At 40.1% G+C, this 12339-nt stretch overlaps 1 protein-coding gene across 2 annotated transcripts in view; it reads left to right on the forward strand.

The window, feature by feature from the left end:
* The window catches only part of MYLK (myosin light chain kinase), an 842949-nt gene that overhangs the window by 270278 nt on the left and 560332 nt on the right, over positions 1-12339 (forward strand). For both annotated transcript variants that reach the window (XM_053698066.1, XM_053698065.1), the window contains one exon: positions 8218-8398. In XM_053698066.1, the coding sequence (XP_053554041.1) occupies positions 8218-8398 (181 nt within the window). The remainder of the gene's footprint in view (positions 1-8217; positions 8399-12339) is intronic.

The following is a 12339-nucleotide window of genomic DNA, read 5'->3' on the forward strand; positions in this document are numbered from 1 at the left end:
TAGGGTGTTAGGTGTAGACATAACTTTTCTTTCCCCATAGGAATCAATGGGGCTGCGTTACTGAGTTTTACGCTGCTTTTTTTCAGCCGGCTCTCCCCGTTGATTCCTATGGGGAAATCGTGCACAAGCACGTATGACCAGCTCACCGCTGACTTAAACAGCGCTGGTATTGGAGTGCGGTAATGAGCAAAATTATGCTCAACGCTCACTTCTTGTTTTTTAACGACGGGTTTCTGAAAACTCGTAATACCAGCGCTACATGTAAGTGAGCGGTGAGGGAAAACTGCTCGTTAGCACCGCATAGCCTCTAACGCAAAACTCGTAATATAAGTGTAAGTGTGGTAAAGAAAAAAAGATGACTGATATGATGAATGCCTTCATATAGTTGATAACTTCCAAAAGGAGGATAACACTTTAGAGTCATATGTTGCGTTGAGGCATCTAAAATGTGACATTTTAAATGAAATTACAGTTTGTTTGTTTTTTGTTGTTGCAGTTCCTGTTTGTTTAAAAATCAGAATAAACTTTTTCAAAATCATAATATTTTAAAAATGTAGGCTAGATTACAAGTGTGCTGTTGTTAGCACGGGCGCGATATTGCAATATCGTACCCACGTTAACTTGCGCTCATATTACAAGTTGAAAGTAAATCCGGCCGCGCAAACCAAATTTGCCCTCATTGGGTTAGTGTGACTGAAGACCTTGCGTAAACGGTTAGAGCTAAATAAAGAGTTGCACCAAACACAACATAAATGCATTTAAATAAAGTGTTACCCTCATATGTACACTATCTCTAATAAAAAAAATGTCATATACTTATAAATATTTATAAATAAAAAGAACATAGGAATGTAAATATTTATTACCCACTTCGGGTTGGTGCTGTAGGTCTAATGCGGCTTTTCATTGTTATTTAAAGAGACAGTATAGACCAGTTTTCATAAAACTGCATGTAATAGACACTACTATAAAGGGAAATATGCACAGATACTGATCTAAAAATCTAACCTTTTAACAACTTACTTAGAAGCTCCCAGTTTAGCACTGTTGTTGACGTTAGGATGGACACAAAGTAAGAGGGGCTGGGAAAACAGGAACAGCAGACACTCCACCTAGGGTTGCCACCTCGGCCCTGTTTTCCTGGACACTTATGAGTTACACATGCTGCAGGGTGTGCAGGGTGGAACATGTATTGAGCCTCTGGACATCACATGAATAGTGCTCATGAAAAGCACAATACATATTCCTCCCTGTACACCCTGCCGCATGTGTAACTCATAAGTGTCCAGGAAAACATGGCCGAGGTGGCAACCCTAACTCCACCCTTCCCTGCATATGAAAGGACAGATTATACAAACAGGAGCAGCAGGAATCTGTAGACATCAGTATACATCTAAAATTTTAGGGCTTGGTTAGGCGAATCAGCACAATGTTATTTAAGAATAAGGAAAACTATATATTTTTACAAAAACACTTCCAGATGGGCCGTATAAATGGATCATCTTAAACATTTATGCAAATAAAAAGCTAGTGTACAATGTCCCTTTAACGCTCAAGCTGTAGTGCTAAATAACACACCACTTGTAATCCCATAGCACTCTTTCATATGTATATAATTTATTTGAACTTAAAGTGAAGGTCCATTTTGATGAATTAGTGCACGGTTTTTAATAAACCTATTAAAAACAAGGACACTTTAATTCATCAAAATTGACATTTCACTGTTTTCTTCAAAAACTTACCTTTCTCCAACATAGGTGTGTCCGGTCCACGGCGTCATCCTTACTTGTGGGATATTCTCTTCCCCAACTGGAAATGGCAAAGAGCCCAGCAAAGCTGGTCACATGATCCCTCCTAGGCTCCGCCTACCCCAGTCATTCTCTTTGCCGTTGTACAGGCAACATCTCCACGGAGATGGCTTAGAGTTTTTTAGTGTTTAACTGTAGTTTTTATTATTCAATCAAGAGTTTGTTATTTTGAAATAGTGCTGGTATGTACTATTTACTCAGAAACAGAAAAGAGATGAAGATTTCTGTTTGTATGAGGAAAATGATTTTAGCAACCGTCACTAAAATCCATGGCTGTTCCACACAGGACTGTTGAGGGCAATTAACTTCAGTTGGGGGAACAGTGAGCAGTCTCTTGCTGCTTGAGGTATGACACATTCTAACAAGACGATGTAATGCTGGAAGCTGTCATTTTCCCTATGGGATCCGGTAAGCCATGTTTATTACGATCGTAAATAAGGGCTTCACAAGGGCTTATTAAGACTGTAGACTTTTTCTGGGCTAAATCGATTCATTATTAACACATATTTAGCCTTGAGGAATCATTTTATCTGGGTATTTTGATATAATAATATCGGCAGGCACTGTTTTAGACACCTTATTCTTTAGGGGCTTTCCCAAAGCATAAGCAGAGCCTCATTTTCGCGCCGGTGTTGCGCACTTGTTTTTGAGAGGCATGGCATGCAGTCGCATGTGAGAGGAGCTCTGATACTTAGAAAAGACTTTCTGAAGGCGTCATTTGGTATCGTATTCCCCTTTGGGCTTGGTTGGGTCTCAGCAAAGCAGATACCAGGGACTGTAAAGGGGTTAAAGTTCAAAACGGCTCCGGTTCCGTTATTTTAAGGGTTAAAGCTTCCAAATTTGGTGTGCAATACTTTTAAGGCTTTAAGACACTGTGGTGAAAATTTGGTGAATTTTGAACAATTCCTTCATGTTTTTTCGCAATTGCAGTAATAAAGTGTGTTCAGTTTAAAATTTAAAGTGACAGTAACGGTTTTATTTTAAAACGTTTTTTGTACTTTGTTATCAAGTTTATGCCTGTTTAACATGTCTGAACTACCAGATAGACTGTGTTCTGAATGTGGGGAAGCCAGAATTCCTATTCATTTAAATAAATGTGATTTATGTGACAATGACAATGATGCCCAAGATGATTCCTCAAGTGAGGGGAGTAAGCATGGTACTGCATCATTCCCTCCTTCGTCTACACGAGTCTTGCCCACTCAGGAGGCCCCTAGTACATCTAGCGCGCCAACACTCCTTACTATGCAACAATTAACGGCTGTAATGGATAATTCTGTCAAAAACATTTTAGCCAAAATGAACACTTATCAGCGTAAGCGCGACTGCTCTGTTTTAGATACTGAAGAGCATGACGACGCTGATAATAATATTTCTGAAGGGCCCCTAACCCAGTCTGATGGGGCCAGGGAGGTTTTGTCTGAGGGAGAAATTACTGATTCAGGGAATATTTCTCAAACAGGCTGAACCTGATGTGATTGCATTTAAATTTAAGTTGGAACATCTCCGCATTCTGCTTAAGGAGGTATTATCCACTCTGGATGATTGTGACAAGTTGGTCATCCCAGAGAAACTATGTAAAATGGACAAGTTCCTAGAGGTGCCGGGGCTCCCAGAAGCTTTTCCTATACCCAAGCGGGGTGGCGGACATTGTTAATAAAGAATGGGAAAGGCCCGGTATTCCTTTCGTCCCTCCCCCCATATTTAAAAAATTGTTTCCTATGGTCGACCCCCAGAAAGGACTTATGGCAGACAGTCCCCAAGGTCGAGGGAGCGGTTTCCACTTTAAACAAACGCACCACTATACCCATAGAGGATAGTTGTGCTTTCAAAGATCCTATGGATAAAAAATTAGAAGGTTTGCTTAAAAAGATGTTTGTTCAGCAAGGTTACCTTCTACAACCAATTTCATGCATTGTCCCTGTCGCTACAGCCGCATGTTTCTGGTTCGATGAGCTGATAAAGGCGGTCATCGATAGTGATTCTCCTCCTTTTGAGGAGATTATGGACAGAATCAATGCTCTCAAATTGGCTAATTCTTTCACCCTAGACGCCACTTTGCAATTGGCTAGGTTAGCGGCTAAGAATTCTGGGTTTGCTATTGTGGCGCGCAGAGCGCTTTGGTTGAAATCTTGGTCGGCTGATGCGTCTTCCAAGAACAAGCTACTTAACATTCCTTTCAAGGGGAAAACGCTGTTTGGCCCTGACTTGAAAGAAATTATCTCTGATATCACTGGGGGTAAGGGCCACGCCCTTCCTCAGGATCGGCCTTTCAAGGCAAAAAATAAACCTAATTTTCGTCCCTTTCGTAGAAACGGACCAGCCCAAGGTGCTACGTCCTCTAAGCAAGAGGGTAATACTTCTCAAGCCAAGCCAGCTTGGAGACCAATGCAAGGCTGGAACAAGGGAAAGCAGGCCAAGAAACCTGCCAGCATGAAATGTTGGCCCCCGATCCGGGACCGGATCTGGTGGGGGGCAGACTCTCTCTCTTCGCTCAGGCTTGGGCAAGAGATGTTCTGGATCCTTGGGCGCTAGAAATAGTCTCCCAAGGTTATCTTCTGGAATTCAAGGGACTTCCCCCAAGGGGGAGGTTCCACAGGTCTCAGTTGTCTTCAGACCACATAAAAAGACAGGCATTCTTACATTGTGTAGAAGACCTGTTAAAAATGGGAGTGATTCATCCTGTTCCATTAAGAGAACAAGGGATGGGGTTCTACTCCAATCTGTTCATAGTTCCCAAAAAAGAGGGAACGTTCAGACCAATCTTAGATCTCAAGATCTTAAACAAGTTTCTCAAGGTTCCATCGTTCAAGATGGAAACCATTCGAACTATTCTTCCTTCCATCCAGGAAGGTCAATTCATGACCACGGTGGATTTAAAGGATGCGTATCTACATATTCCTATCCACAAGGAACATCATCGGTTCCTAAGGTTCGCATTCCTGGACAAACATTACCAGTTCGTGGCGCTTCCTTTCGGATTAGCCACTGCTCCAAGGATTTTCACAAAGGTACTAGGGTCCCTTCTAGCTGTGCTAAGACCAAGGGGCATTGCTGTAGTACCTTACTTGGACGACATTCTGATTCAAGCGTCGTCCCTTCCTCAAGCAAAGGCTCACACGGACATTGTCCTGGCCTTTCTCAGATCTCACGGATGGAAAGTGAACGTGGAAAAGAGTTCTCTATCTCCGTCAACAAGGGTTCCCTTCTTGGGAACAATAATAGACTCCTTAGAAATGAGGATTTTTCTGACAGAGGCCAGAAAAACAAAACTTCTAGACTCTTGTCGGATACTTCATTCCGTTCCTCTTCCTTCCATAGCTCAGTGCATGGAAGTGATCGGGTTGATGGTAGCGGCAATGGACATAGTTCCTTTTGCGCGCATTCATCTAAGACCATTACAACTGTGCATGCTCAGTCAGTGGAATGGGGACTATACAGACTTGTATCGAAGATACAAGTAAATCAGAGGACCAGAGACTCACTCCGTTGGTGGCTGTCCCTGGACAACCTGTCACAAGGGATGACATTCCGCAGACCAGAGTGGGTCATTGTCACGACCGACGCCAGTCTGATGGGCTGGGGCGCGGTCTGGGGATCCCTGAAAGCTCAGGGTCTTTGGTCTCGGGAAGAATCTCTTCTACCGATAAATATTCTGGAACTGAGAGCGATATTCAATGCTCTCAAGGCTTGGCCTCAGCTAGCGAGGGCCAAGTTCATACGGTTTCAATCAGACAACATGACAACTGTTGCGTACATCAACCATCAGGGGGGAACAAGGAGTTCCCTAGCGATGGAAGAAGTGACCAAAATCATTCTATGGGCGGAGTCTCACTCCTGCCACCTGTCTGCTATCCACATCCCAGGAGTGGAAAATTGGGAAGCGGATTTTCTGAGTCGTCAGACATTGCATCCGGGGGAGTGGGAACTCCATCCGGAAATCTTTGCCCAAGTCACTCAGCTGTGGGGCATTCCAGACATGGATCTGATGGCCTCTCGTCAGAACTTCAAAGTTCCTTGCTACGGGTCCAGATCCAGGGATCCCAAGGCGGCTCTAGTGGATGCACTAGTAGCACCTTGGACCTTCAAACTAGCTTATGTGTTCCCGCCGTTTCCTCTCATCCCCAGGCTGGTAGCCAGGATCAATCAGGAGAGGGCGTCGGTGATCTTGATAGCTCCTGCGTGGCCACGCAGGACTTGGTATGCAGATCTGGTGAATATGTCATCGGCTCCACCTTGGAAGCTACCTTTGAGACGAGACCTTCTTGTTCAGGGTCCGTTCGAACATCCGAATCTGGTTTCACTCCAGCTGACTGCTTGGAGATTGAACGCTTGATTTTATCGAAGCGAGGGTTCTCAGATTCTGTTATCGATACTCTGGTTCAGGCCAGAAAGCCTGTAACTAGAAAGATTTACCACAAAATTTGGAAAAAATATATCTGTTGGTGTGAATCTAAAGGATTCCCTTGGGACAAGGTTAAGATTCCTAGGATTCTATCCTTCCTTCAAGAAGGATTGGAAAAAGGATTATCTGCAAGTTCCCTGAAGGGACAGGTTTCTGCCTTGTCGGTGTTACTTCACAAAAAGCTGGCTGCTGTGCCAGATGTTCAAGCCTTTGTTCAGGCTCTGGTTAGAATTAAGCCTGTTTACAAACCTTTGACTCCTCCTTGGAGTCTCAATTTAGTTCTTTCAGTTCTTCAGTGGGTTCCGTTTGAACCCTTACATTCCGTTGATATTAAGTTATTATCTTGGAAAGTTTTGTTTTTAGTTGCAATTTCTTCTGCTAGAAGAGTTTCAGAATTATCTGCTCTGCAGTGTTCTCCTCCTTATCTGGTGTTCCACGCAGATAAGGTTGGTTTTACGTACTAAACCTGGTTTTCTTCCAAAAGTTGTTTCTAACAAAAACATTAACCAGGAGATTATCGTACCTTCTCTGTGTCCGAAACCAGTTTCAAAGAAGGAACGTTTGTTGCACAATTTGGATGTTGTTCGCGCTCTAAAATTCTATTTAGATGCTACAAAGGATTTTAGACAAACATCTTCCTTGTTTGTTGTTTATTCCGGTAAAAGGAGAGGTCAAAAAGCAACTTCTACCTCTCTCTCTTTTTGGATTAAAAGCATCATCAGATTGGCTTACGAGACTGCCGGACGGCAGCCTCCCGAAAGAATCACAGCTCATTCCACTAGGGCTGTGGCTTCCACATGGGCCTTCAAGAACGAGGCTTCTGTTGATCAGATATGTAGGGCAGCGACTTGGTCTTCACTGCACACTTTTACCAAATTTTACAAGTTTGATACTTTTGCTTCTTCTGAGGCTATTTTTGGGAGAAAGGTTTTGCAAGCCGTGGTGCCTTCCATTTAGGTGACCTGATTTGCTCCCTCCCTTCATCCGTGTCCTAAAGCTTTGGTATTGGTTCCCACAAGTAAGGATGACGCCGTGGACCGGACACACCTATGTTGGAGAAAACAGAATTTATGTTTACCTGATAAATTACTTTCTCCAACGGTGTGTCCGGTCCACGGCCCGCCCTGGTTTTTTAATCAGGTCTGATAATTTATTTTCTTTAACTACAGTCACCACGGGTACCATATGGTTTCTCCTATGCAAATATTCCTCCTTAACGTCGGTCGAATGACTGGGGTAGGCGGAGCCTAGGAGGGATCATGTGACCAGCTTTGCTGGGCTCTTTGCCATTTCCTGTTGGGGAAGAGAATATCCCACAAGTAAGGATGACGCCGTGGACCGGACACACCGTTGGAGAAAGTAATTTATCAGGTAAACATAAATTCTGTTTTTAATCCTGGCAGCCGCTCCAGCACTTCCTTCCTTGCCCGTCGCAAGCCGTCTTCGCGGGTCCAAAATGACGAATCCTCCAATCACAGCGTTGCATCAGGCCAAGATTCCCCCGGGGGGGGGGGGGAAGCTGTGATTGGAGGAAACCTGATTCGTTATTTCTGACGTCTGCAGAGGCTTCCGACGGCCAGGGGAATCGCTGGAGCGGCATTCAGGATTAAAATGTAAGTTTTTGAAGAAAACAGTGAAATTTCAATTTTGATGAATTAAAGTACCCTTGTTTTTAATAGGTTTATTAAAAACCGGGCACTAATTCATCAAAATGGACCTTCACTTTAATGGACATTTAAACATAGCTGACAGGTGAACTGATTTGAGGCATGGCACCTGGAAGTCACAACTTAATTTTAAGACACTGTTTCTATTTACTTCTATTCTCAAATTTACTTGGTTCTTTTATAGTATCCTTAGTTAAAAACCAAAGTATATGTAATAAGCCATTATTCATTTTTATCGTTTTACACTTTAGAAATAGTTTAAATAGTTTATATTCAAATTTTTTTTTAAACTTTTTAAAAATATTAAATCTCATCTGTCCTATTGATTTCACCCAAGGAGGATATTCCGCTGCAGGCAGATGAGCGTATAAATATGTTTGAAAAGTCAGGCATGTACACTCTGGAGATCCACGCAGTTAAAAAAAAGGATGCTGGAGTCTATACGTGCACTGTGATGAACAGCTCTGGAAAAATGTCTGTGTCTACAGAACTCACAGTACAAGGTGATCTCCCTTCATGTGAGTATATTATTATTATTTTTATTAACATCTGTGTCTCTGTAAATTTAATTAATTTCAGAATGCTCAACAATATTTAGCTAGGTATCACTGGAGATCCACTGGAGCCTCAGAAAGTGTGCATATAAAAGATTGTGTATATTTTGATAATGAAAGTATATTGGATTTTATTCTTAAATGTCATACCTTATCTGAATCATGACACTTTAAAGGTCCACTATAGACAAAATGTACAGAGCACTGTTGGTCCTGAGAAGTATTTCTATGTGGTTAACCCCTTTGCGGTGGTTAAACACATCAATATGAAGGGTTGCTAATCTTAAAATAACATACAATTACAAATTAGAGCATGTAATTTTTTTACTATAAGGACCCTTTAAAAAGAAGAGAAAACCTAAATCGTTTCTTTCATGATTCAGATAGACTTTCTAATGTATTTCTATTGTTTAACTTGCTTAATTCTCTTGATATTCTTTGTTGAAAAGCATACGTAAGTAGGCTCAGGAGCAGCAATGCGCTACTGGGAGCTAGCTCCTGCATTACTGCTCCTTCAACAAAAGATACCAAGAGAATTAAAGCAAATTGAATACAGAAGTCAATTGGAAAATTGTTTTAAATTGTATGAATCATGAAATAAAAATAAAATTGGGTTCCATGTTCTTTTAAGTTAAAAACAGTTTTAGACTCTCCATGAATGTAGACTGACCTCTAGTGGAGAAACATAAAAATAACAAACACCCTATAGAGAATATGCTTGAGGAATCTCAGCTTGCGACAGTTCAATAATCAAGTTGTTATATTTTTCTGAAGGAAAATGAAATGTTTAATTATGCATAGTAATGATATCAGTGTAATTAATAATAATGATAAATCACAGTTCAATACAAAACATTAAAACAAGATAAAATAATTAAATTTTATGCATAGTAGACAATTCAATGTACTTTTACAATACAAGTTTCATATTTTAGCTGTATGTAACTCTGTACATTGTGGAGAGCCTGCACTGCATTCTGCTGGATACACAACCCTAACGCTGATATGCTATACTTAATCTATGCAAAATTAATTTAATGTTCTTTTTAAATGAATTATAACAAGTAAGCTTACTATATTTTACAATTTTATTTAAATCGTGTTAAACTGATCACAAAGTCTTGGGTTTCATAGAAGGTTAGACAGAAATTTAGATGGATAATAATCAGCGCCATTAATTATCCTTAGAGTCGCCGTAATAAATTATAAATGCTATACAGTGTAGTAGCTCACTGCTATTAATATATGCACTTACTAAAAGGATCCTTCTAGAATTAATGAGCTTATAATGAAAACTTGATCAGAGATGTTTGATACAGAGAAATGCTCTCATAAGTTCTGCAAATCTGATTGGTAGCCATTTGTTTGCAATTTATTGCATCACGTCAATTTGCTCTAACATTTTCTTTATTCCACCAGTCGCAAGGCAGGGGTCAGTTCATTGTAAATGGATCAGACATAAATAATTTAATGCATTGAGTTAACAATGGTACATATGTTATTATATAGAAAGAATCACTAGAGGTAAAGCACACAGCTGATATCACCGCCTGAGAAACTCCACAGCACTAGCCGCTGTATCCTTAGGAAAGCCGGCGCAATGGAGCAAGTGTGGGATAATCAGTGCTGCTTCATGGAGTGTCTGCTCCACACACCCAATAAAGCCAATAGTACAGAAGTATGAAGCGCACTGTGCCCAGAAGAAAGCTCCAAACATATAGTAAAATCCAAAGGCTTTATTAATTCCAGTTAAAAGCACATCAATGTAATGGCACACATAACATTAAAGCACTGTGTGTAGACAGGTACTACTGCAAACGCGTTTTGTGCGCATGCGCACTTGATCACTGCATGTCTGTGTACCTGTGCACACCTCTATTTATTCACAGATGCTCTTAAAGCAATATTGTCTTAATTATTTGAAATGCTGATTATATGGACAAACAATGTAAACAAATTGAATAACTTTATAATGTTCTTATAAACAAATACACAATTTTTCATTTGAATACAATTTTGCCTAGAATAATTTCTATTTTTGAGTATCTTGTATTTGTTTAATCTCAATTATTTTAAACTGTTATAACTGAGTCAAAATTGTGTTATTACACATTGTGAATATGGGAGAAAAGAAAGATTTATTAGTGTTAGTATAATTAAGTATACCCATCCATCTAGGATAGTTAGGTGATATAAAACTAACACTATCAAAGTGAAAATATAAAGATTTCTTCCTAAAAAGCTTAATTTAGTGTACAATTGAAGTCTTTAACATACCCTATGTTTTACTAGACAATAAATTATAATGTGAACTATGTAAATAAGTCTAGATCCCTCCTCATATTCAATCCCTGAGGACTGCTAGTTTTAAGTGTGAACATCCAGTAAACTTCACGTTTGTTAAGTTTGAGTTCTCTGTCACCTCCTCTTTCTTTCATGTAATTAGCAAGAGTCCATGAGCTAGTGACGTATGGGATATACATTCCTACCAGGAGGGGCAAAGTTTCCCAAACCTCAAAATGCCTATAAATACACCCCCCACCACACCCACAATTCAGTTTTACAAACTTTGCCTCCCATGGAGGTGGTGAAGTAAGTTTGTGCTAGATTTCTACGTTGATATGCGCTTCGCAGCAGGCTGATGCCCGGTTTTCCTCTCAGAGTGCAGTGAATGTCAGAGGATGTGAAGAGAGTATTGCCTATTTGAATACCATGGTCTTCCTGTAGGGGATCTATTTCATAGGTTCTCTGTTAATCGGTCGTAGAGATTTCTTCTCCTACCTCCCTTTTCAGATCGACGATATACTCTTATATAGCATTACCTCTACTGATTCTCGTTTCAGTACTGGTTTGGCTATCTACTATATGTAGATGAGTGTCTTAGGGTAAGTAAGTCTTATTTTATTTATGACACTCTAAGCTATGGTTGGGCACTTTATATGTAAAGTTCTAAATATATGTTTTAAACTTATATTTGCCATGATTCAGGATAATCAGTATTCCTTCTTTCAGACTGTCAGTTTCATTTTTTTGGGAAAATGCATATGAATAAATATTTTTTCTTACCTTAAAAATTTCAATTTGACTTTTTTCTTCTAAATTGCGGGCTGTTAGGCTCGCGGGTGCAGAAAATTCTTCAATTTATTGCTTCATTTTTGGCGCAAAATGTCGTCATTTCCAGGCGTCATAGTTGACGCCGGAAGTTTTCACGTGGTTGCGTCATTTTTTGACGCATGTGTATTACAAACGTTTTTTTTGCGCCAAAAAATGTGGGCGTCAATTTTGGCGTCAAATAATGTGGGCGTCATACTTGGCGCCAAAAATGTGGGCGTCATACTTGGCGCCAGTTTTTTTTCACATTATTTCAGTCTCACTTTTTTGTTGCTTCTGGTTGCTAGAGGCTTGTTTGTTTTGCATTTTTTCCCATTCCTGAAACTGTCATTTAAGGAATTTGATAATTTTGCTTTATATGTTGTTTTTCTATTACATATTGCAAGATGTCACTACCTGAACCTGGATCAGAATCTACTTCTGAAAGACGCTGCCTGATGTTGGTTCTACCAAAGCTAAGTGCATTTGTTGTAAAACTTTTGGTAACTGTTCCTCCGGCTCTGTAGTTTGTGTTAGTTGTCATGATAAACTTTCTAACGCAGATAATGTCTCCAATAGTAATAATCCATTACCTGTTGTTTTTCCTTCAACATCTAATGTTCAGGATGTTCCTGTTAATGTACGAGAATTTGTTTCAAATTCTATTCGGAAGGCTCTGTCTGTTATTCCTCCTTCTAGTAAACATAAAAAGTCTTTTAAACTTCTCATATTTCAGATGAATTTTTTAAATGAACCGCCATCATTCTGACTTATCTATTTTTGATGAGGATCTATCTGGTCAGAAGATTCTGCCT

This window comes from Bombina bombina, chromosome 1, assembly GCF_027579735.1.
Source record: "Bombina bombina isolate aBomBom1 chromosome 1, aBomBom1.pri, whole genome shotgun sequence".
Taxonomy (NCBI): Eukaryota; Metazoa; Chordata; class Amphibia; order Anura; family Bombinatoridae; genus Bombina; species Bombina bombina.